Source organism: Oncorhynchus masou, chromosome 23, assembly GCF_036934945.1.
Source record: "Oncorhynchus masou masou isolate Uvic2021 chromosome 23, UVic_Omas_1.1, whole genome shotgun sequence".
Classification (NCBI taxonomy): Eukaryota; Metazoa; Chordata; class Actinopteri; order Salmoniformes; family Salmonidae; genus Oncorhynchus; species Oncorhynchus masou.
This window is the reverse complement of record NC_088234.1, coordinates 53,436,304-53,463,651: the sequence shown is the minus strand read 5'-3', so window position 1 is coordinate 53,463,651 and position 27,348 is coordinate 53,436,304. Positions and strand designations below refer to the sequence as shown.

General features: G+C 43.6%; 1 protein-coding gene across 2 annotated transcripts in view; it reads right to left on the bottom strand.

The window, feature by feature from the left end:
- The window catches only part of add3b (adducin 3 (gamma) b), a 40,111-nt gene extending 13,225 nt beyond the window's left edge, over positions 1-26,886 (bottom strand). The window contains exons 1-3 of one of the 2 annotated variants that reach the window (XM_064932517.1): positions 26,671-26,886; positions 4,332-4,612; positions 21-165 (exon numbers count right to left, since the gene is read on the bottom strand). In XM_064932517.1, coding sequence (XP_064788589.1) covers positions 21-165; positions 4,332-4,532 — 346 coding nt within the window. In that variant the 5' untranslated portion in view covers positions 4,533-4,612; positions 26,671-26,886. Of the gene's footprint in view, positions 1-20; positions 166-4,331; positions 4,613-5,968; positions 6,215-26,670 lie in introns of those variants that run through there. The other variant, XM_064932516.1, reaches the window with a different exon arrangement.
- Positions 26,887-27,348: the final 462 nt, after the last annotated feature.

Genomic DNA, 27,348 nt, shown 5'->3' with positions numbered 1-27,348 from the left:
ACACGCACACAGCTACTTACTGAGAGGAGATGTGAAGGAGCCTGGCCCTCCCATAGAACTGGCCATGATCAGATCAGCTATCTGCCTCAGAGCCAGCAGCCCTGTTGGATTATTGCCCTTTGTCATCTGATCCTGGATCAGTCCTTCCAGTTCATCCTTAAACACCTGGAAACCAAACAATGACACACCTTGGAATTCATAACTCAGTGAAAATAGTACCACTGACCACTGATCAATGCTTACCACTCCAGGATAGTGGTCACAGGTCACAAAGAAAATGAGGAAAGGATGTTAGCTGGGTCATTCTTACTCTGCAGTGCCTTTTCTGTCCCTAGGAAATATAATTTCTTATTTAGTGTAAAATGTGGATTTAAATATAAAAGGTCAGGTGTCCTTTACCTTAAAAACACCAAAATATGGATCCCGAAAGGAAAATGTATGCATTTGAAACACAAAAAGTCCATGGATGAGTTTTTGCTGTCCACAGGTGTTATTTATCAACTTCCACAAGAAATAAGGCATGAAATAAATCAAATCTTTCTTCATTATTTTATAGTCCTAGTTAAAGTCTCTTTCATCAATAACTTTTTTCCCCCACGATTATTGTATTTATTATAATAATTTTATTTAAGATTTTCTATGTCCCCGATACCACTTTCCACCCTGTTAGTTTGTTGTACTTCTCCGTTTAAGAAAACAACCTCCTCCTACAATGACCCCACATACATTCAGGAAGTGTTATAATTTATTTGGTGGGAAACTATGGTGCAAATCTAAATAAACATAAACACTCAGTTTTATCTATTTGTCCATGTTTCATGTTGTTAGTCTGTATGTCCCACTCATAAATTTCCACCCTGTTAGGCTAAATTATATATATAAATATATTATTCAACTGCTGGTATGGTCTGTGTATTTACGCAATACTTTTCACCTTGACCCTGTTCCAATTCCATGTCTATTCAGCCGTTCGCATCAGGACAGGGTGCACAGTGTACTCTCAGGCCTAACGAGGCCCTCCTTATTACAAGTTTACACAAATCACATTAGAAGTTTCTAAACCCCTCTTTATGTCCATGTGAATAGAGGTGACTTTGAGGTAGCCCTCCCATTAAGTCAGCATATTAATTTATGCTCACAGTATTGTTGTGAATCTTGGGTATCCTTTCCAAAAAAGACGATTATTCTGCAAGCCTCTTTGGTGCAACGCCAGCATTCCACACCATCTCAGAGCGGTTCCCATGGTGATGAGCTAAGTTCCACTTGTTGGGGTCTGTTATGCAATCACAGATGAGCGTGGGCTCATCTCTTTTTCTTTTTTTTTACCGGCATGTGTTTGTTGCACCTCCTAGCAGCCTCTCTAACCACATTTTACTGCTTGATTATCTGCCCCTCTGATTCACAATGGCATATATGATGCATTTATCATCAGTGCATGTAGGCAACATTTTCTGCTTATACTCAAGGGTTTGAGTCAAATAGGAATACATACAGTGGATGCCAATACTTCTGTTCATGCCTATATGTTGTTCTCTCCATTTCATTTAATTAAAGGCCCAGTGCAGTCAAAAACATGATTGTCTTGTGTTATACATATATATTTCCACACTATGATGTTGAAATAATACTGTAAAATTGTAAAAAGGATGATAATGCCCTTTTAGTGTAAGAGCTGTTTGAAAAAAAAAACACCTGAAATTTCAGCATGTTTTGTTGGGATGGCATTTTGGCCTGCCTCGTGACATCACCAGGTGGTAAATTAGTAGACCAATAAGAAAAAGTTCCAAACATAGAAATAGATTGAATAGATGGGCGTCCCCATTCAAGTCATTGATGGCATAATGGGTGGACTTTGTGAGTGTACCCATACGAGCAAAGCAGGAAGTAAAAGCAAGAACTGTACCCATAAATCTGTGCTGTGATTTGTTGAATCAACTCAACTGACATTACAACAAATACATTCCATTACATAAGGCACATCAGTTAGAATGAACAATCTACATTACCACGGAAATTATTGCATAACAATACCAGGCAGCCATTATCACGATACTAAGTAATTCCCCATCGACCACACCCACAAATTGGGGGAAACCCTCCCAAAAAAATCATATTGACCCCCATTGTAAGAGATAACTTCGTCGTAGATTTTTTGCTATACAGAAAGAACAAAACATGTCGAAGAGTTGCTGTGTTGTTCAATGTACATGTAACCAGCTAACAAATCCAGACCTAAAGGTTCACAATGCTCTCACGTAGGGAAATGGAGCCTGTGAGAAGAGCCCTGTGACCTCAGGGCTATTCAGCGTGGAAGAGTGGGAAATGTGGGGATCCGTTGTCCAAGTAGGCTACACGTAACTATATGTGAGGAAAGCATTTCCCCACAGGTAGGACATTTAACTTGTTTAGTATAGACCGTTTGTAACTCCACTCACTAGTAGATGTATAGTCCGTTTGTGTTGTTGGTCTTGGCTAGCTAGCTAGCACTCACGTGGCTGCAAGCAACATCAAAGTTGTACTTTTCTTAAAATCTAGTTTTGTAATTGACTAAAACAAGCAGACAATAAAATGTAAACTTTTTTTTGCTGTGCGCCAATGGGGTAACCTAGGTAACCACAGGTTGTTTCCCCACAAATTGCCTGGGCTAGAGGTTCTAGGCCCATGATGTTTTCCAAACCTGTCTGCCAATAACAGCTAGTTTTCATTCTTCCTCTCCCCACTCAGACCACTCCCTGACAGTCCTAACAAAATTCTTGCTTGAGAAAATGGCTCTTTGCTAAGAAGCTATTTTTTTGATAATTTCTGACCATTTTAATTGAAAACAATCATGGTAAGATACTTAACTGTTACCCAGATTTTTTTTAAATGTAAATAAAAATGGCTGCATTGGGCCTTTAATAATGCTAAACTGTGAACTTGGTCAGGCAATGTATATTAAAGCTGCCATTTATTTTTGGACTGGTTAATATTTAATATTGTTTCCTCTGACAGTAGCACATTTCACTTCATTGGAACAAATATTAACACTGTACAAACATGGTGTCAATTGATTCAATGTTTTGCCACCATGGCTGGTCTGACCAATCGGAATCCACGGTTCAAGATTGTTTTGATCATGCGGATTGGGACATGTTCCGGGTAGCCTCAGAGAATAATATTGACGTATACGCTGATTCGGTGAGTGAGTTTAAACGGAAGTGCATAGATGTTGTACCTACTGTGACTATTAAAACCTACCCTGACCAGAAACCGTGGATAGATGGAGGCAATCACGCAAAACTGAAAGCACGAACCACCGCATTTAACCATGGAAAGGTGACTGAGAATATGGCCGAATACAAACAGTGTAGTTATTCCCTCTGCAAGGCAATCAAACAAGCAAAATGTCAGTATAGAGTAGTGGTCGACCGATTAATCGGCATTAATTAGAGCCAATTTCAAGTTTTCATAACAAATCGGCCTTATTGGACACCGATTATGGCAGATTAGATCACAATCCATGGGGAAACTGCATGGCAGGCTGACCACCTGTTACACGAGTGCAGCGTCAAAAGGACCGTGTGGCTGCAATAAGCCAAGGTAAGTTGCTGTCTAGCATTAAACTCATCTTATAAAAAACAATCAATCTTCACATTATCACTAGTTAACCTAGTAATATCATCAACCATGTGTAGTTAACTAGCCTGTCCTGCATTTCATATAATCAATGCCTGTTAATTTATCATTGAATCACAGCCTACTTTAACTTTGCCAAACAGGTGACAATGTAACAAAATCGCATTCGTTGCACAAATGTACCTAACCATAGACATCAATGCCCTTCTTAAAATTAATACACAGAAGTCTATTTTTTTTTTAAACCTGCATATGTAGTGAAAATAAATGCATGTTAGCAGGCAATATTAACTAGGGAAATTGTGTCACTTCTCTTGCATTCAGTGCAAGCAGAGTCTTGCTATTGCATCTTGCCTATGCCTCTGTCATTGCTCATCCATATATTTATATATTCCTATTCCATTCCTTAGATTTGTGTGTATTCAGTAGTTGTTGTGGAATTGTTAGATTACATGTTAGATATTGCTGCACTGTCGGAACTAGAAGCACAAGCATTTCACTAAACTCACAATAACATCTGCTAACCATGTGTATATGACCAATAACATTTGATTTGATGAAAACATCAATGGTGTAGTGTTTCTACAAGAGCCAACAACATAGGCCTGGATCTCAAAGAGCAAACCTTTTCAGGCCATTTGATGGTCTCCAACCAGATAATGAAAGTGACTGTACTGTGTACACACATTAACATAGACAGACAACAAGCAACATACTGGACTCTGTAGAATCTGAGTGACTCTCTTCTTCTGCTCCATCATGTTGAAGTCCTGCTGTATTTCAGGTGACATGTTCCTGGTGCGGAGGTACTCAGGGTCGCTCTCGTCCACCCGGTCAAAGTACCTCTCCTTGGAGTCTGTGCTGGATAGGGACAGGGTCATGGACCCAACAGCCTGTCTGATCTCCACCAAACTCATACTGTCCAAATCTTCAGGATCGCGTCTCACCTCTCTCTGGTCCTCACCTGCCACACTGCAGGACAGCTGGCTCTGGGAATCTGTTGGGGACAGACCAAAACTTCAGTTTCTCACCAGAGCTAGTCAAGTGGGGCCAGATGTTGAAAATGTATTTATTTCACAGGAAACTTGATTGATACTAAATCAGTTCATTTTATTACTGAGGAAATCTAACAGGAGGTTTACACCAAGTTGCCCAAATTGTGTGTGTGGGCTACTGAGTGGCACAGCGGTCTAAGGCACTGCATCTCAGTGCTAGAGGCACCACTACAGACCCTGGTTCGATTCTAGGCTGTATCACAACCAGACGTGATTGGGAGTCCCATAGGGTGGCGCACAATTGGCCCAGCGTCATTAGGGTTTGGCCAGGGTAGGCCGACATTGTAAATAAGAATTTGTTCTTAACTGGACTTACCTAGTTAAATAACGATTAAAATAAAAAATAAAAAACCTCTAACCACCATCTCTGCAGGCAGACAGAGAATCCCGTGTCAACTGTAATCTGCGAGGGAAGGAAACTACAACCACCTACGTCTACTGTCATGCCAACAGCCCATAAAGGATGTCAATAAAACATCATAGGGGTGCTTTGTGTTACCACCTCATGTAAATCAACTAGTTTTAGGGTGGTTAGCACCTCGGGTGTTAAAGTAACAGCCATTGGGGTGGTGGGCAACATACTTTTTTGTTGTTGCTCTACTATGCCTGATCAATGTCAGGGTCGTCAGCACGTTCTTATCAACACAACTAGATGTGATGAAGTCTGGACAAAAATTGTGGCAACAAATATTTTACAGTGTCAAACGTGCTCTATTCAATGTACTTTTTATGCCAAAGACAACTTAAACTGTTATCTGAAGATAATATACATTAATTACAGAAGACATCAGCAGAGCATTTCCTGTATTGTACCCATAGAATAACTAATGATGGGGGGCTTCTAATCTAAATAAATGGTACATTAATTCAACCACATGTTCAAAAAGGAGTAAAACTGCTAATTCGTACTGGCAAGCAGCATACAGAGGCACTCAATAGAGTTAACGCTTAAAATCACATCCAACAATGTGATGTGATGGAAGAGCAGACTAACAAGAGAAAATTGCATGCATGAGATCAATCAAAAGTTAACGAAGATACTCAACTCTCTGGAAATAGAGATTATGTATATTTTGGACGTAGTCGAGTATACTTAGAAAACTCGAATTCGGCTACTCCATTGAGGAGCGCATCAAGACAAAAAGTTGAAAATGCATGCCAATTTATAGTCGACATCGACTAGTGACTTTCACCCTCCATGAATATTATCAAGACGCAGAGTGCTAAAACACTTTGCACAAAACCAGTCCCCAGGAAACAGACAACATAGTATGCAGTAACTATTTGAAACATCAAACCTTTTTGGCAGTGATCGTATCCTCGTAGGCTATCTAACCGAAGAAGAAACCACAGTCCTGGACAGAATTAGAATTCAAAGATCGAGAGGGAAAAGTGTTAAATGTATTCCAGATTTCGATGCATTCTGACTGCAATGGTGTAAAAAATTCATCCGTATGTGCATTGTAGGTAGTGAATATCTAAACAGCTATGTGTGCACGATGGAGTACGTCCGCGTGTTGAGTGTGGGCATACTGTACTCTCTTTGGAGTGGGTGTGTTTGTGTAGGGAAAAAGGGAAAAGAGAGACCATGTGACTTCTCATATCCGCCTACTAATTTGCCAATTTGGCGGGACAAAAAAAAAGTAAATTCGCACCCCCCCCTCAATCCAAACGAATCCAACTCATGATCAATTGACTGACTTCGGTAACAGTAGGCTAATTACATATAAAGTGAAGTGAAACTCAGTTATGTTATCAAGACCCCCAATAGGCTACAGTAAAACAGATCATGAATAGATCGTATTGCTGGACTAATTTCCTGTCCTGAATATTTATACTTATAACAATGGGAATAGGAATGATGTCACTGTTGGGAAAAGTGTGTGTGTGTGTGTGTGTGTGTGTGTGTGTGTGTGTGTGTGTGTGTGTGTGTGTGTGTGTGTGTGTGTGTGTGTGTGTGTGTGTGTGTGTGTGTGTGTGTGTGTGTGTGTGTGTGTAAATGCGTATGTGTATGACGATCTTCGCAAATAACCATCCGCTATTTCATTCCATGAATAATTGAGAAATCTGCCTTTCCCATGGCCTTGCAGAAGAGGTTGACGTTTAAGTCTTTGGCCAAACATTACCAACAAATAAAACTTAAAAGCCTCAACGTGCTGTGTATCTCCCCTGACGAATACAGTCAAAAAGTGAATGCAGGCAGTAAGTAGTAGGCTGGTGGTTTGCTCTGTGGCCCAGTGGAAGCAATGCAACACAAATGTTCACATATGCATACCTCAATAATACACATTACAGGATTGTCCCTTCAGATCACAGTGATCAGACATCCTTTAGGAACAGGAGTATTGTGTATGTGTCACACTGAAATAATCCCATTTCCACAATGTTGGATTTGTCAGAATATGATTTTTGAAGGGCAACGCATTGCATACAATTGCATCACTTACTGAGAGAGCTCTTGAGTCTAGACATCATAGCTACATTTGATCTGTTTCTTGAATAATCTGACTATTCTATAAATACAATTGACACCAAGTCTAACTCTCAAGGGTATATTTCACAACTCTCAGAACTTTAGATTGAAAAAGGATGTATCAAATGGACAAAATTAATTTCCTGTGCCATAGAGGGCACACATAGACATCACATTTCAAACAACAACATAGTGATATGCCCCTCAAGCACTGGTGGGATTGTGCAGATATCGTGTTGATTAGCCTACAAACATAGATCAAATTATTCCAGTTCTAGTCAACGGTTGAATTAATTAGGAACATTTAAAAAATAGAAATTACAGTTCATTACCTCTTCAGATTGATGTAAACATTTTATTCCTTACTTGAATTAAATGTAATTGTATATTCTGGCATCCTTTCAAAACTATATTTTGATAAAATGTGTATCTCTAGCCCCTGTTTTGGTCCTTTGGGAATGTGGTTCACTGGCCCATTCAGGATATAATACTACTTAACTCTATTAACTCTGTTAATGAACTCCCACTCTGGGTTGTGTCCTAACCACTCGCAAAACATTTTTGTTCTGAGAAATTAAAATGGCTTTGTTGCACAAAAATAGAAATAAGATTGACACAAAAGTTGGTAGAACACAAACACAAAGACATACAAATTACAACAAATCATTGATGTGCTCTGCCAACTTGTAGGAGCAATTAATAACATTGACTTACTATACGAACACAGATGCACTCACCCACGCAAACACACAGAAAGTTTAGAGTAGAATTTGGTCTCCAAATGCACCAAACGTAAACATTTCTTGCTGCACCAAGGACCTCTAACCTATCGGTTCAAAAGGTGACACACACACACACACACACACACACACACACACACACACACACACACACACACACACACACACACACACACACACACACACACACACACACACACACACACACACACACACACACACACACACACACACACACACACACACACACACACACACACACGGGGAGAGGAAGCAGAGTGGAGCCTCCACGGCGAGGCAGATACGGGGACATATGGGTTGATTTAATGAAAAGCAGAACATTCTCATTGCAGAGTTGTGTGACCCTTCAACTCCCAAAGGCTAGCATGGTTTCAACCCTGCCTGCACACTACACTAAACATGTAGTGCACATACACACACATACTCAGCATCCTCCCACTGAACCCTTACATTCTCTGTAACTCTATTTTGACTTTTTAAACAGGGCAATCCCTCTCGTGTAGCATTGACCAGATGTCTTGTGTTATTACTAGAGATCGTATTCATAAACAGTAAGAAATATGTATCAGAAACACAAGCATACCTTTTGCTTATGATTGATTACTAAGGGCCTAAATACAATCCTCCAAAACACATAAAGGAAAATTCCACTCAAAAACAATATATTGTTATTTGTTTCATTAGCCCATTGTTGACATAGCAAACAAGTTTTCATAAAGAACTGAGGAAACTCACATTATCTTAGGAAAACAACTAGAGAGATAACAGCACAAAAGTGGTTATGAGATTCTACGTCATCCCTGACATGAACTTGACCTCACTCCTTGGCAGAGGGAACCATATAAAAGGCTGATTTATAGAATAAAATGGGTTCACAGTAACAAGTCTCACTGCTCTTCCAAAGGCTTCCAATGAACTTCCAAGATGTCCACTCTAACATTATTAACAAGTAGAAGGAGACAAAGGAGATGATTGTGGACTACAGGAAAAAGAGGACCGAGCACGCCCCCATTCTCATCGACGGGGCTGCAATGGAGCAGGTTGAGAGCGTCAAAGTTCCTTGGTGTCCACATCACCAACAAACTAACATGGTCCAAGCACACCAAGACAGTCTTGAAGAGGGCACGACAAAACCTATTCCCCTTCAGGAGACTGAAAAGATTTGGCATGGGTCCTCAGATCCTCAAAAGCTTCTACAGCTGCACCATCGAGAGCATGGTTGCATCACTGCCTGGTATGGCAACTGCTCGGCCTCTGACCGCAAGGCATTGCAGAGGGTAGTGTGAACGGTCCAGTACATCACTGGGGCCAAGCTCCCTGCCATCCAGGACTTCCATACAAGGCGGTGTCAGAGGAAGGCCATAAAAATTGTCAAAGACTCCAGCTACCCTAGTCATAGACTGTTCTTTCTGCTACCGCACAGCAAGCGGTACCGGAGCGCCAAGTCTAGGTCCAAGAGGCTTCTAAACAGCTTCTACCCCAAGCCATAAGACTGCTGAACATCTAGTCAAATGGCTACCCAGACTATTTGCAGCCCCCCCCCCCCACTCCCTCTTTACACCACTGTTACTCTATGTTGTCATCTATGCATAGTCACTTTTAATAACTCTTCCTACAAGTACAAACTACCTCAACTAGCCGGTGCCCCGCACATTGACTCTGTATCAGTACACCCCTGTATATAGTCTCACTATTGTTATTTTACTGCTGCTCTTTAATTTCTTGTTACTTTTATCTCTTATTCTTATTCAAACAATTTTAAACTGCAATGTTGGTTAGGGGCTCATAAGTAAGCATTTCACTGTAAGGTCTACAACTGTTGTATTAGGGGCATGTGACAAATACAATTAGATTTGTTTTGACTCTAGACTCATCGCAGAGTTATGCATTTACATACAGAACCACTGAATTAAACTTGTGTGTCAATCTAAGTAACATAATTGTAAAAATCCCCATCAAAATCTGTAAATTTAAGCTCGAAATATCAGGTTTTTTTGCAATCCACTGCATCCGCCAATGTCGGGTTTCCGCATCTGTGGTGGAAGGTGGAAGGTGGCCGAGCTCCAGCGGTGTTTGTCAGACCATGAGACATCCCAAAAATCGGTCTTCTCATGAAAACACATGTCGCGTCCAAACGGTTTGGCCTACAAACTATCATGACCACTCCATGGAAAGGGGAGACTCCCACAAGTGTCACGGGACTCGTTTGAAGGTAACCCATACAAACAAATGGAAGTATGTTTTGTGCCAACAAAAATAAGGGGTTAATTATGTGTCCATAAAAACACATATTTCCTTAGCTTTCTTATATCTCCTAGATATAGGACAGACACTTCAAAACCTTATACCTTATGATTTATTTTTAGACTGTCTTTTTTGCCATTTATGAATGTGTTATTCAATGCGTTTCTGTGGGCTATAGTAGTAAATGCCAAATTCAATATTTTATCAAATATTTTTTATATATTTTGGGGGGATACCTAAAGGGGTCCTAAAATTCAAAATGTAATAGCTAATTGATCCATATTATGACCATCTTAAAACAATTCCATATGTTAGCTTAGTAAACCCCATGCCCCCTCCCCCTACCACCCAAACGGCTTAGACTTTTAGATTGGTAACACGTGAATGGCACATATCCACTCTGCACGTCTTTTGGGTCAGTTATGTGGTTTTTTCTGTTCTCATTCTCAAAATGTGCATAATAACTTCCAACCAGTGTTTTTTACAACTCACAAAATAATTGTGAAAGCGAAAGTTTGGCAGGAATTCAATTAGATTTCAGCTTTAATGAATCACTGGATCAGAACTCTGGCAGGCAAGACATACAGTAGTATATCCTAATAAACTGACTGTAATGGCAACTAAAATCATTAATTTATACCTTTCTCTCCATTTGGTTCTTGTTGTCTAGCTGTTTTTCCCATCAGAGCATCTAACCCAACACAGCATTGGTCAAACAGGAATGTTTTTGTCACGTTCTGACCTTTATTTCCTTTGTTTTGTCATTATTTAGTATGGTCAGGGCGTGAGTTGGGGTGGGCAGTCTATGTTTGTTTTTCTATGATTTGGGTATTTCTATGTTTCGGCCTAGTATGGTTCTCAATCAGAGGCGGGTGTCATTAGTTGTCTCTGATTGAGAATCATACTTAGGTAGCCTGAGTTTCACTGTGTGTTTGTGGGTGGTTGTTCCTGTCTCTGTGTTTGCACTAGATAGGGCTGTTTTGGTTTTTTCACATTTCTTGTTTTGTTAGTTTATTCATGTATAGTGTCTTTATTAAAGTACCATGAATAACCACCACGCTGCGTTTTGGTCCGCCTCTCCTTCACCTCAAGAAAACCGTTACAGTTTTGGCCAGTGTTTTTTTGTTGTTGTTTGTTTTTTTAGCTTACTCCGTCAGTAATTGATTGAATCTCACAAGAACTCTTGATTCAAATATTTTTTTCTATTTCAGTGTTCACATTTTATTTTCAGCATTTTCTAACAGACTTTTATTTATCAAGCTATGTTAATAGTTATTACTGTACTAATCTGAAATGTAACACAACATTAACTATCAATGAATCTAATCATGGAATCTCCTTCACATACTCTGCCAAATGTTTCTAGCTGACAAGACTTCTGGTTCGTTGGAGGCCATTAATGTTTATAGGCATTATTATTATGTCTGTTGCTCAAACTGAGGAAATCATTTCCACATCATGGTGGCTGTCAACGTAAGTGTGGGGATAATGAGAAAAACGACATGTCTTCACAGGAAGACTCATGGTGAACTCTGGGCTTCCAGCCAGAAAATCATCTGTTTGTCATCGCAGAGAAAGAAAGACGAGAGCGAGAATCCTAATAATGTAGACCAGCCAGCCCTATCTTCCCCCAAACTTCCCTTTTCAATTAATCAATCACATTTTCTTTATAAAGCCATTTTTACATCAGCAGTTGTCACAAAGTCCTTTTCAGGGGGAGTCTAGGTGTCTTGGAGGTGGAAACATCCTTTTCTCAACAGTCAATATTACAGGTCATGTTGCCTTCTTGACTGATTATTCCTGCCGTCAGAGCAAAATGCTAAAGGTCATATCCCCTTATCAACCATTCGCATTCGCTCTACGTCATATCGGTTGATTTTCTTGTGTCTAGTTTCTTGTGTCTGAAAGGGCAACTTTTCTCTCTAGGGTCTATGAAATATTTCCAGAGACTTTTACATCCATGTCTGTCCCCTCCCATACCTCAATTTCTGGTAAATATCCTTTGGCCTCTGTGATGGGGAACACCATATTTTATTATCAACAAAAGGACCTTTGACCCTAACCCAACTAATTGATGCCAACTGTTGAGAACCAAGACACCAAAAATAAAATGTGTTGTTTATGAGTTAATTTGATACAGTAAAATATCCCACCGCATAGTTTCAGAGTTTGAGGAAATGGATACCTCATCGAATTTCACCAACAGCACCTTCAAGTCGGTTCCACTGAGAAAAAATATCCATCAACAACAGCTCTCTCAAGAGAATACCACCATGGACCAATGTTGAACAACTTCACAACTCCCTAGATACAGTATGCATAAACATGAACGTTCTTAACCTTGACACATTTGCTTTGAGAGCGTCTTAGCCACTGAATTTGTTACCCACTTCAAGCCTTTTTGTAAGTCATGAAATAGGATTAAGCCTCTGTAATGCTGATTAAATTGATACCTCACTGTAAATGGGTGGTGCACAGCTTTCTCATATAATGGAAATGTAGATAATTTCCCCCAAGAGCCTTATGTAATAACCAAGTCAGTGTCAAAGGCCTGAGAACCGTCTATTTCTGAAACCCTATTTCAGGATAATGAACACTGCATAGCTTAACTGAAGGCTACTCCTGCCTTTGGTCTGAGCTATTGTTCCCCCTTGTAGTGTTCTAAGTTTACTGGCAAATGCACAAACAAGAGAACTACTTTTACAAACATTTACATGTCTGCTGAACTCTATAATATGAAGAACATGCTATAGGGGAACCTAATCATATGGAATTTCTAAATAATAAACCCTCTGACTGCAAGTCTATCTTTTCAATACAATCACACTACTTGAATGAATATGAATATGCATTGTACTCACTAGACTCAAACATGGTTCTGCTATTCACTTTAGCAGTGTGGGTGATGAGCAGCAATATACATGCACAGGCAACTAGGGACCTGGAGCAATTTACGTTGCTGCAGTCAGAACAGTATTTTCCATAGCTTTATATAGAATTTAAAACTGACATATACAACACATACATAATGACTAGGAGAGAGGATTGAGCTGGATGGGGGAGAATGAGGAGACGGCCAAGCTTTGTTTATTTACAGTACATGGAGGACCCGTTAGAGACTGGACTGGCCTCTATTGCCTCCATCATAGGATGTGGTCTAGGGTGCGGCTGACTATTGGGCTGGAGTAAGGGTCTGGCCTAGTTTAACTCCTGGTGGGTTTATCATATAAAACTAGACCATGGGAAGATGAATCTGAAAGCTAAAACATATACACCGAGTGTACAAAACATTAAGGACACCTGCTCTTTCCCAGACATAGACTCCAGGTGAATCCAGGTGAAAGCTGTGAGTCTTTATTGGCGTCACTTGTTAAATCCACTTCAAACAGTGTAGATGAAGGGGAGGAGACAGGCTTAAGCCTTGATACAATTGAGACATAGATTGTGTAGGTGAGGCATTCAGAGGGTGAATGAGCAAGACAACAAATTGAAGGGCCTTTGTACGGGGTATGGTAGTAGGTGCCGGGAGCATCGGTTTGTGTCAAGAACTGCAACGCTGCTGAGTTTTTCATGCTCAACAGTTTCCCGTGTGTATCAAGAATGATCCACCACCCAAAGCACATCCAGCCAATTTGACACAACTGTGGGAAGCATTGGAATCAACACGGGACAGCATCCCTGTGGAACGCTTTCGACACAGTGTTAAGTCCATGCCCCGACGAATTGAGGCTGTTCTGAGGGCAGAAAGGGAGGGCGCAACTCAATATTAGGAAGGTGTTCTTAACGTTTTGTGCACTCAGTGTTTACATAAATAACTTTACTTTTAAGAACATGGCAACTATTTGAGTAAAATTCATGGCTAAAGAGACTTGTGTTGTGAAGAAAATATCCAATATGTTCCAAATTATGTCTTTCTCATTATGATATACTGCATCTGTCCCTCCCACTCCCTATTTTGCCGAAACATTGCTTAAACTTGACAAATTAATTGATAATGCTCAATTACATGGTTAAAATGGTTTGGGTCACGACCCACTGCATGTGAACTTGATGGGTGTCTGAAAACCTACATTAAAGGACACAATTAGCTATGAAATCTTGCATGTCTCAATTCAACTACACACGCCTACCCAGTGTATAATATTTCTAGAGAGAGAGACATTCATTGAAACAGCTGTTGGTAACTTAATTAACTCAGCATCTGGAACTGATGAGGTTCTGGTCACAGAAAGACCAGACAAACAATAAAAAATATATCTCGGCAAGACTGTTAAAACAGCTTTAACTGTAGAGTACATCAGCAAAAAATATATCTAGATGGTTCTTACCTAAGAAGGGGTAGCATAGCATCTCTGGCAAATCTGACCATAACTCTATCCTCCTGATTCCTGCTTACAGGTAAAAACTCAAACAAAATCTGACTGTATTGTGCTCAATACGGAACTGGTGCGATGAAGTGGATGCTAAGCTACATTGTGACACCAGCCTACCAAACAAGTTAAATGCCTTCCATGCTCACTTCGAGGCAAGCATCATTGAACAATGCATGAGAGCACCAGATGTTCCAGATGACTGAGTGATCTCGCTCTCCGTAGCCGATGTGCGCAAGACCTTTAAACAGGTTAACATTCACAAGGCCGCGGGGCCAGATGGATTACCAGGAAGAGTACTCAGAGCATGCACTGATCAGCTAGAAAGTGTCTTCACTGACATTTTCAACCTCTCCCTGACCCTGTCTGTAATACCTACATTTTCCAAGCAGACCACCATAGTCTCTGTGCCCAAGAACGCTAAGGTAACCTGTCCAAATGACTATTGCCCTGTAGCACTGACATTCCAGGCATCCTAAACCCACTCCAATTCTCATATGATGCAATCTCTATTGCACCCCACACTGCCTTTTCCCACCTGGATAAGAGGATGTTAGAATGTTGTTCATTGACTACAGCTCAGCGTTCAACACCATAGTGCACTCCAAGCTTATCACTAAGCTCAGGACCCCAGGACTGAACACCTCCCTCTACAACTGGATCCTGGATTTCCTGAATGGCCACCCCCCGGTGGTGAGAGTAGGCAACAATACATCGGCAACACTGGCCCACAACACGGGGGTCCCTCAGGGGTGCATTCTTTGTTCCCTACTGTACTCCCTGTCCACCCACGACTGTGTGGCCGTGCATGACTCCAACACCATCATTAAGTTTGCTGACGACACGACGGCGGAAGGCCTGACCACCGACGACAAAAAGAAAGCCAATAAGGATGAGGGCAGTGACCTGGTAGCCAGGACACCAACCTTTCCCTCAACGTCAGCACGACAAATGAGCTGATCTTGGACTACAGGAAACAGAGGGCCGAGCACATCCCCACATTGGCTGTAGTGGAGTGGGTTGAGAGCTTCAAGTCCATATTACTAATGAATTAAGATGGTCCACAGAGACATCAACACAGTCATGACAAATTTATTTTAATTTGATTTTATTTCACCTTTATTTAACCAGGTAGGCTAGTTGATAACAAGTTGTCATTTGCAACTGCGACCTGGCCAAGATAAAGCATAGCAATTCGACACATACAACAACACAGAGTTACACATGGAATAAACAAAACATACAGTCAATAATACAGTAGAACAAAAGAAAACAAAAAGTCTATATACAGTGAGTGCAAATGAGGTAAGATAAGGTAGTTAAGGCAATAAATAGGCCATGGTTGTGAAGTAATTATAATATAGCAATTAAACACTGGAATGGTAGATGTGCAGAAGATGAATGTGCAAGTAGAGATACTGGGGTGCAAAGGAGCAGGTGGCGATGCCATTACAATATAGCAATTAAACACTGGAATGGTAGATGTGCAGAAGATGAATGTGCAAGTAGAGATACTGGGGTGTTAAGGAGCAATATAAATAAATAAATACTGTATGGGGATGAGGTAGGTAGATATATGGGCTATGTACAGGTGCAGTGATCTGTGAGCTGCTCTGACAGCTGGTGCTTGAAGCTAGTGAGGGAGATATGAGTCTCCAGCTTCAGAGATTTTTGCAGTTCATTCCAGTCATTGGCAGCAGAGAACTGGAAGGAAAGACGACCAAAGGAGGAATTGGCTTTGGGGGTGACCAGTGAGATATACCTGCTGTAGCGCGTGCTACGAGTGGGTGCTGCTATGGTGACCAGTGAGCTGAGATAAGGCGGGGCTTTACCTAGCAGAGACTTGTAGATAACCTGTAGCCAGTGGGTTTGGCGACGCGTATGAAGCGAGGGTCGCAATGGTGGGTAGTGTATGGGGCTTTGGTGACAAAACGAATGGCACTGTGATAGCCTGCATCCAGTTTGTTGGGTAGAGTGTTGGAGGCTATTTTATAGATGACATCACTGAAGTCGAGGATCGGTAGGATGGTCAGTTTTACGAGGGTATGTTTGGCAGCATGAGTGAAGGATGCTTTGTTGCGATATAGGAAGCCAATTCTAGATTTAATTTTGGATTGGAGATGCTAAATGTGAGTCTGGAAGGAGAGTTTACAGTCTAACCATACACCTAGGTATTTGTAGTTGTCCACGTATTCTAAGTCAGAGCCGTCCAGAGTAGTGATGCTGGACAGCGAGCAGGTGCGGGCAGTGATCGGTTGAATTGCGTGCATTTAGTTTCCCCTGCGTTTAAGAGCAATTGGAGGCCACGGAAGGAGTTGTGTGGCATTGAAGCTTGTCTGGGGGTTAGTTAATGTCCCCAGGCACCCTCATTTGTTGACTTCTGTGATCGAAAAAGCCTTGGTTTCATGCATGTCAACATCAGAAGCCTCCTCCCTAAGTTTGTTTTACTCACTGCTTTAGCACACTCTGCTAACCCTGATGTCCTTGCCATGTCTGAATCCTGGCTCAGGAAGGCCACCAAAAATTCTGAGATTTCCATACCCAACTATAACATCTTCCGTCAAGATAGAACTGCCAAAGGGGGAGGAGTTGCAGTCTACTGCAGAGATAGCCTGCAAAGTAATGTCATACTTTCCAGGTCCATACCCAAACAGTTCGAACTACTAATTTTGAAAATTACTCTCTCCAGAAATCTTTCTCACTTTTGCCGCCTGCTACCGACCCCCCTCAGCTCCCAGCTGTGCCCTGGACACCATTTGTGAATTGATCGCCCCCCATCTAGCTTCAGAGTTTGTTCTGTTAGGTGACCTAAACTGGGATATGCTTAACACCCCGGCAGTCCTACAATCTAAGCTAGATGCCCTCAATCTCACACAAATCATCAAGGAACCCACCAGGTACAACCCTAACTCTGTAAACAAGGGCACCCTCATAGACGTCATCCTGACCAACTGGCCCTCCAAATACACCTCCGCTGTCTTCAACCAGGATCTCAGCGATCACTGCCTCATTGCCTGTATCCGCTACGGAGCCGCAGTCAAACGACCACCCCTCATCACTGTCAAATGCTCCCTAAAACACTTCTGTGAGCAGGCCTTTCTAATCGACCTGGCCCGGGTATCCTGGAAGGACATTGACCTCATCCCATCAGTTGAGGATGCCTGGTCATTCTTTAAAAGTAACTTCCTCACCATTTTAGATAAGCATGCTCCGTTCAAAAAATGCAGAACTAAGAACAGATACAGCCCTTGGTTCACTCCAGACCTGACTGCCCTCGACCAGCACAAAAACATCCTGTGGCAGACTGCAATAGCATCGAATAGTCCCCGCGATATGCAACTGTTCAGGGAAGTCAGGAACCAATACATGCAGTCAGTCAGGAAAGCTAAGCCCAGCTTCTTCAGGCAGAAGTTTGCATCCTGTAGCTCCAACTCCCAAAAATTCTGGGACACTGTGAAGTCCATGGAGAACAAGAGCACCTCCTCCCAGCTGCCCACTGCACTGAGGCTAGGTAACACGGTCACCACCGATAAATCCGTGATTATCGAAAACTTCAACAAGCATTTCTCAACGGCTGGCTATGCCTTCCGCCTGGCTACTTCAACCTCGGCCAACTGCTCCGCCCCCCCCCCGCAGCTCCTCGCCCAAGCCTCTCCAGGTTCTCCTTTACCCAAATCCAGATAGCAGATGTTCTGAAAGAGCTGCAAAACCTGGACCCGTACAAATCAGCTGGGCTTGACAATCTGGACCCTCTATTTCTGAAACTATCCGCCGCCATTCTCGCAACCCCTATTACCAACCTGTTCAACCTCTCTTTCATATCGTCTGAGATCCCCAAGGATTGAAAAGCTGCCGCAGACATCCCCCTCTTCAAAGGGGGAGACACCCTGGACCCAAACTGTTACAGACCTATATCCATCCTGCCCTGCGTATCTAAGGTCTTCGAAAGCCAAGTCAACGAACAGGTCACTGACCATCTCGAATCCCACCGTACCTTCTCCGCTGTGCAATCTGGTTTCCGAGCCGGTCACGGGTGCACCTCAGCCACACTCAAGGTACTAAACGATATCATAACCGCCATCGATAAAAGACAGTACTGTGCAGCCGTCTTCATCGACCTTGCCAAGGCTTTCTACTCTGTCAATCACCATATTCTTATCGGCAGACTCAGTAGCCTCGGTTTTTCAGATGACTGCCTTGCCTGGTTCACCAATTACTTTGCAGACAGAGTTCAGTGTGTCAAATCGGAGGGCATGCTGTCCGGTCCTCTGGCAGTCTCTATGGGGGTGCCACAGGGTTCAATTCTCGGGCTGACTCTTTTCTCTGTATATATCAATGATGTTGCTCTTGCTGAGGGCGATTCCCTGATCCACCTCTACGCAGACGACACCATTCTATATACTTCCGGCCCGTCCATGGACACTGTGCTATCTAACCTCCAAACGAGCTTCAATGCCATACAACACTCCTTCCGTGGCCTCCAACTGCTCTTAAACGGTAGTAAAACCAAATGCATGCTTTTCAAACGATCGCTGCCTGCACCCGCATGCCCGACTAGCATCACCACCCTGGATGGTTCCGACCTTGAATATGTGGACATCTATAAGTACCTAGGTGTCTGGCTAGACTGTAAACTCTCCTTCCAGACTCATATCAAACATCTCCAATCGAAAATCAAATCAAGAGTCGGCTTTCTATTCCGCAACAAAGCCTCCTTCACTCACGCCGCCAAACTTACCCTAGTAAAACTGACTATCCTACCGATCCTCGACTTCGGCGATGTCATCTACAAAATTGCTTCCAACACTCTACTCATCAAACTGGATGCAGTTTATCACAGTGCCATCCGTTTTGTCACTAAAGCACCTTATACCACCCACCACTGCGACTTGTATGCTCTAGTCGGCTGGCCCTTGCTACATATTCGTCGCCAGACCCACTGGCTCCAGGTCATCTACAAGTCCATGCTAGGTAAAGCTCCGCCTTATCTCAGTTCACCGGTCACGATGGCAACACCCATCCGTAGCACGCGCTCCAGCAGGTGTATCTCACTGATCATCCCTAAAGCCAACACCTCATTTGGCCGCCTTTCGTTCCAGTACTCTGCTGCCTGTGACTGGAACGAATTGCAAAAATCCCTGAAGTTGGAGACTTTTATCTCCCTCACCAACTTCAAACATGTGCTATCTGAGCAGCTAACCAATCGCTGCAGTCTATTGGTAAATAGCCCACCCATTTTCACCTACCTCATCCCCATACTGTTTTTATTTATTTACTTTTCTGCTCTTTTGCACACCAATATCTCTACCTGTACATGACCATCTGATCATTTATCACTCCAGTGTTAATCTGCAAAATTGTAATTATTCGCCTACCTCCTCATGCCTTTTGCACACAATGTATATAGACTGTGTTATTGACTTGTTAATTGTTTACTCCATGTGTAACTCTGTGTTGTCTGTTCACACTGCTATGCTTTATCTTGGCCAGGTCGCAGTTGCAAATGAGAACTTGTTCTCAACTAGCCTAGCTGGTTAAATAAAGGTGAAATAAAAAAATAAAAAAACAGAGTGTCCAAAGAGGGGCCAGAAGTATAAAGAATGGTGTCGTTTGCGTCGAGGTGTATCAGAGAATCACCAGCAGCAAGAGCAACATTATTGATGTATACAGAGAAGAGTCGGCCCGAGGATTGAGCCCTGTGCACCCCCATAGAGACTGCCAGAGGTCCAGACAACAGGCCCTCCGATTTGACACACTGGACTCTATCAGAGAATTTGTTGGTGAACTAGGCGAGGCAATCATTTGAGAAACCAAGGCTGTCGAGTCTGCCAATAAGAATGTAGGGATTGACAGAGTCGAAAGCCTTGGCCAGGTCGATGAATACGGCTGCACAGTAATGTCTCTTATCGATGGTGGTTATGATGTCGTTGAGGACCTTGACCATGGCTGAGGTGCACCCATGACCAGCTCTGAAAACAGATTGCATAGCAGAGAAGGTACGGTGGGATTCGAAATGGTCTGTAATCTGTTTGTTAACTTGGCTTTCGAAGACCTTAGAAAGACAGGGTAGGATAAATATAGGTCTGTAGCAGTTTGGGTCTAGAGTGTCACCCGCTTTGAAGAGGGGGATGACTGTGGCAGCTTTCCAATCTTTGGGAATCTCAGACGATACGAAAGAGTGGTTGAACAGGCTTGTAATAGGAGATCATTTTAGAAAGAGAGGGTCCAGATTGTCTAGCCCGGCTTATTTGTTGGGATCCAGATTTTGTAGCTCTTTCAGAACATCAGCTATCTGGATTTGGGTTAAGGAGAAATGTTGGGGGCTTTGGCGGGTTGCTGTGGAGGGTGCCGGGCAGAGTACTGGGGTAGGGGTAGCCAGGATGGAAAGCTTGGCCAGCTGCAGAGAAATGCTTATTGAAATTCTCAGTTATAATAGTTTTATCGGTGGTGACAGTGTTTCCTAGCCTCAGAGCAGTGGGCAGCTGGGATGAGGTGCTCTTATTCTCCATGGTCTTTGCAGTGTCCCAGAATCTTTTTGAGTTAGTACTACATGATGCAAATTTCTGTTTGAAAAAGCTAGCCTTAGCTTTCCTACCTGCCTGTGTATATTTGTTCATAACTTCCCTGAAAAGTTGCATATCACGGGGGCTATTCGATGGTAATGCAGAATGCCACAGGATGTTTTGTGCTGGTCAAGGGCAGACAGGTCTGGAGTGAACCAAGGAATATATCTATTCCTAGTTCTACATTTTTTGAATGGGGCATGCTTATTTAAGATGGTGAGGAAGGCACTTTTAAAGAATAGCCAGGCATCATCTACTGACGGGATGGTCAATGTCATTCCAGGATACCCCAGCCAGGTCAATTAGAAAGGCCTGCTCGCAGAAGTGTTTTAAGGAGTGTTTGACAATGATGAGTGGAGGCCGTTTGACCGCTGACCCATTACGGATGCAGGCAATGAGGCAGTGATAGCTGAGATCTTGATTGAAAACAGTAGAGGTGTATTTGGAGGGTGAGTTAGTCAGGATGACATCTATGAGGGTGCCCGTGTTTACGGATTTGGAGTTGTACCTGGTAGGTTCATTGATAATTTGTGTGAGATTGAGGGCATCAAGCTTGGATTGTAGGATGGCCGGGGTGTTAAGCATGTCCCAGTTTAGGTCACCTAGTAGCACGAGCTCAGGAGATCAATGGGGGGCAATCAATTCACATATGGAATCGAGGGCACAACTTGGGGCAGAGGGAGGTCTATAGCAAACGGCAACAGTGAGTGACTTGTTTCTGGAAAGGTGAATTTTAGAAGTAGAAGCTTGAATTGTTTGGGTACAGACTTGGATAGTAATACAGAACTCTGCAGGCTATCTTTGCAGTAGATTGCAACACTGCCCCCTTTGGCAGTTCTAACTTGACGGAAAATGCTATAGTTAGCAATGGAGATTTCAAGGTTTTTGGCTGTTTTCCTAAGCCAGGATTCAGACACGACTAAGACATCCGGGTTAGCAGAGTGTGCTAAAGCAGTGAGCAAAACAAACTTAGGGAGTAGGCTTCTGATGTTAACATGCATGAAACCAAGGCTTTTACGGTTACAGAAGTCAACAAATGAGAGCACCTGGGGAGTGGGAGTGGAGCTAGGCACTGCAGGACCTGGATTAACCTCTACATCTCCAGAGGAGAATTCGGATAAGGGTACGGCTAAATGCTATACGAACTGGCCGTCTAGCACGTTCGGAACAGAGAGTAAAAGGATCAGGTTTCCGGGCACGATAGCATAGATTCAAGGCATAGTGTACAGACAAAGGTAAGGTAGGGTGTGAGTACATTGGAGGTATACCTGGGCATTGAGAAATGATGAGAGAGATATAGTCTCTAGAGACGTTTAAACCAGGTGATGTCATCGCGTATGTAGGAGGTGGAACAACATGGTTGGTTAAGGCATATTGAGCATGGCTAGAGGCTCTACAGTGAAATAACACAGCAATCACTAACCAGGACAGTAATGGACAAGGCATATTGATATTAGAGAGAGGCATGCATAGCCAAGTGAACATATGGGTCCAGTGAGTGGTTGGGCTGACTGGGAACACGGCGATTCAGACAGTTAGCAGGCCGATGCTAACACGCTAACAGTTAGTAGGCCGGGGCTAAACAAGCTAGCAGTTAGCAGACCGGGGCTGGCAAGCTAGCAGTTAGCAGACCGGGGTTGGCAAGATAGCAGTTAGCAGATCGGGTTAGCAAGCAAGCAGTTAGCAGGGCATATCAGTTAGCAGACCGGGGAAGGCAAGCTAGCAGTTAGCAGACCCGGCTTAGCAAGTTAGCCTTTGGGGGACTTCGCATTGGGGGCTAGTCTGTTTTTGCCTCTTCGTGCGGTGATGTCGATAGACCAGTCGTGGAATTAGTAGGGTTCCAAGTAGCTCTAGGTAGCTAGTAGGTTAGCAGAATGGGCCTTCAGCGGGCGTCGTGCCTGAGGGGCCTGTTGGAATCCTCGGACAGATTATGTCGGTATTCCAGTCGTAGAGGATCGGCGGGGTTCCGTGCCCTGTAGCGGCAGTAGAAGGGGTCCGGATATTGTAGCCCAGGAGTGAGCCAGGAGATGGTTCTAGCATGGGCTAGCCCCAGGCTAGTTGGTGCTAGCTCCGGGCTGGTAACGATAGCCAGGAGTAGTCAACCCTTGCTGCAGTTAGCTCGCTGTGATGATCTAGATGAAAAGGTTCAGAGTTTGCGGTACGAATTCGGGGATATGGAGGGAAAAATAGGTCCGGTATGCTCTGGTTTGAAACGCGTTGTACGAACTGGCGAGAGCTTTCCGAGCTAAAGGTTAGCTGATGACCGCTAGCAGTGATTTGCTGACTGATAGCTGGTAGCTAGTTAGCTAGCTAGCTTCATTTGAGATATTCCAGTTTGGAGGTAAATAGAAAAACTTTAGGGGGAAAAAACAAACAAATCCACACCACATTAGGTGAGGCGGGTTGCAGGAGAGTATTTTGAAGTTGAGGTTTAGGAAAAATATTAAAATGATCGTGAAGAAAAAGATATATACACATGGGACGAGAAAAGACAAAGACAAAGTGTCACGTCCTGACCTTAGTTCCTTTTGTATGTTTCTATTTTAGGTTGGTCAGGGCGTAAGTTGGGGTGGGCATCCGATGTTTTTGTTCTATATTTGGTGTTTTGATGTGTTTGGCCTGGTATGGTTCTGTTACAGTTTTGTTACAGAACCACCCACCACAACCGGACCAAGCAGCGTGGTAACCAGGAGCAAAGGGTTCTGGATTTTGGACTGGAGGGGACCCTGGGCACAGGCTGGGGAATATCGCCGCCCCCGGAAAGAGCTGGAGGAAGCCAAAGCCGAGCAGCGGAATTATGAGGAGCTAGCACGGCAGCGCAACAGGGACGAGAGGCAGCCCCAATTTCTTGGAGAGGGGCACACGGGGAGTGTGGCTAAGTCAGGCAGGAGACCAGAGCCAACTCCCTGTGCTTACCGTGGAGAGAGGTGGACCGGGCAGGTACCGTGTTATGCCGTGAGGCGCACGGTGTCCCCAGTGCGCAGGCATAGCCCGGTGCGCTACATCGCAGCACCTTGTATCGGCCGGACTAGAGTGGACATCGAGACAGGAGAAATGAGGCCGGCTCAGCGCACCTGGTCTCCAGTGCGTCTCCTCGGCCAGGGGTATATGGCACCAGCCCTACGCACGGTGTCCCCGGTTCGCCAGCACAGCCCAGTGCGGTCTGTTCCACCCCGCCGCACTTGCCGGGCTACGGGGAGTATCCAGCCAGGACAGGTTGTACAGGCTCGGTCCTCGAGACCTCCAGTGCGCCTCCTCGGTCCAGTCCATCCGGTGCCTCCTCCACGCACCAGGCCTCCGGTGGCAGCCCCACTCACCAGGCTGTCTCGCCGTCTCCTCCCTCCAGATGCTCCCGCCTGTCCAGCGCTTCCAGAGTCTCCCTCCTGTCCAGCGCTGCCAGAGTCTCCCTCCTGTCCAGGGCTGCCAGAGTCTCCCTCCTGTCCAGGGCTGCCAGAGTCTCCCTCCTGTCCAGCCCTGCCAGAGTCACCCGTCAGTCAGGAGCTGCCAGAGCCACCCGTCAGTCAGGAGCTGCCAGAGCTGCCCGTCAGTCAGGAGCTGCCAGATCTGCCCATCAGTCAGGAGCTGCCAGAGCCGCCCGTCAGTCAGGAGCTGCCAAAGGCGCCCGTCAGTCAGGAGCTGCCGGAGTCTCCCGCCTGTCCGGTGCTGCCGGAATCTCCCATCTATTCGTGGCCCGTAGTAAGGGTCCCCAGTCCGAGGTCGGCGGCGAGGGTCGCCGCACCAAAGGCGCCACCTAAGATGGCCAAGGCTATGGTGGAGCGGGGTCCACGTCCCGCGCCAGAGCCGCCACCGCGGACAGATGCCCACCCAGACCCTCCCCCATGGGGTTAGGTTTTGCTGCCGGAGTCCGCACCTTTGGGGGGGGGGGGTACTGTCACGTCCTGACCTTAGTTCCTTTTGTGTGTTTCTATTATAGGTTGGTCAGGGCGTGAGTTGGGGTGGGCATTCAATGTTTTTGTTCTATGTTTTGTATTTCGATGTGTTTGGCCTGATATGGTTCCCAATCAGAGGCAGCTGTCAATCGTTGTCGCTGATTGAGAACCATACTTGGGTTGCCTGTTGCACCATACTTATTTATTATTATACTTATTTTCCACCATAATTTGCAAATAAATTCATTACAAATCCTACAATGTGATTTTCTGGATTTTTGTCTCATTTTGTCTGTCATAGTTGAAGTGTACCCATGATGAAAATTACAGGCCTCTCTCATATTTTTAAGTGGGAGAACTTGCACAATTGGTGGCTGACTAAATACTTTTTTGTCCCACTGTATGTACAGTACATATGTACACTACCGTTCAAATGTTTGGGGTCACTTAGAAATGTCCTTGTTTTTTAAAGAAAGGCCATTTTTTTGTCCATTTAAATAACATCAAATTGATCAGAAATACAGTGTAGACATTGTTAATGTTGTAAATTACTATTGTAGCTGGAAACGGCAGATTTTTAATGGAATATCTACATAGGTGTACAGAGGCCCATTATCAACAACCATCACTCTTACGTTCCAATGGCACATTGTGTTAGCTGATCGGAGTTTATCATTTTAAAAGGCTAATTAAAAGGCTACGAGAAAACACTTTTGCAATTATGTTAGCTGAAAACCTTTGTACTGATTAAAGAAGCAATAAAACTGTCCTTAGAATTGTTGAGTATCTGGAGCATCAGCATTTGTGGATTCGATTAAAGGCTCAAAATGGCCAGAAACAAAGAAACTTGTCAGTCTATTCTTGTTCTGAGAAATGAAGGCTATTCCATGTGAGAAATTGCCAATAAACTGAAGAACTCGTACAACGCTGTGCACTACTCCCTTCACATAACAGCGCAAACAGGCTCTAACCAGAATAGAAAGAGGAGTGGGAGGCACCGGTGCACAACTGAGCAAGAGGACAAGGACATTAGACTGTCTAGTTTGAGAAACAGACGCCTCACAAGTCCTCAACGGGCAGCTTCATTAAATAGTGCCTGCAAAACACCAGTTTCAACGTCAACAGTGAGAGGTGAGTCCAGGATGCTGGCCTTCTAGGCAGAGTTGCAAATAAAAAGTCATATCTCAGACTGGCCAATAAAAAGAGAAGATTAAGATGGGCAAAAGAACAAAGACACTGAACAGAGGAACTCTGCCTGGAAGTCCAGCACCTCGGAGTTGCCTCTTCATTGTTGACGTTGAGACTGGTGTCAAAAATATATAAATATATATTTTTGTCCTCGGAAGAGGGCGGAGGGCTTGTTGGGTTAATAAAAAAGACTACTGAACAGGATAACACATCTGGTAAGGGAAAGCCTTATCAGTCCAACGTTTCCTTCTAAACAGACTCACAGGTGATTCATTCCATTCATCCATGATATGGATTGTCATTCTGATCAGTCATTGAGCAAGTCTTTATGGAGTCTATATAAAGTAATCGTCTTAAAACGAGGAGCTACTTTCAAAACATTTCCTGATTTACACATATGACATAAAATATCAAAAAACTTGCCCTGTTTGCAGTTACAAACTACTATTATAGTTCAATTCACTTGTCTCAACAACCACCATTGCAAAAACTTGAACGCTGTTCCACTTACCTCTCTGTGGGGGAATTTGTCACGTCAAACTCCCACAGTTCTGCCAGTTGTCAGTCTGCAGTTTACATTATCACAATGGGAAGGGTAAAAATCTAGCTCCAACTAGGATGAAGGACTGCTGCTTTGCCTCTCATCTCCCTCAGTTCCTCACTGACATGCACTGTACATTCTCACAGCTTGCTCGGAAAAACCTCCAAACATGTCAGACGAGGTTGTGGAGATACCAATCTGTTGTATGGGACTGTATTGTGCAAAAGTGGGTGGAGCAATACAGTCACACATCCACCAGATATGTTCTGGCAAAGATGACTAGAACAGGAATATTCAACGTTTTGAGAGTGGGCTTTAAATAACTAAATAGTTATTATCAAATTAAAGAAATGGTAGTATTGGAGTGTTACACAAAGATCTGTGACATTACAATGATGAATCAGGGATTACCAATGAAATAAAACATTTTATCAATTCATACTTTTTTCACTTTCAGTTGTCTGGATGAGATATTTTCAACCTGTTTTCTGTGTGCAGCTAGGCTACATGTTGTAAATTGTGCAGCTCGGAGGACAATGCAGATAATTCTTGCCCACTATCACCTCATCCTCCCACACAGGAGTGGATGAGTAAAAGAGCACTGCTTCCCTTCTCCACTGTGCTGCCTGCCTGAATACATGACATATA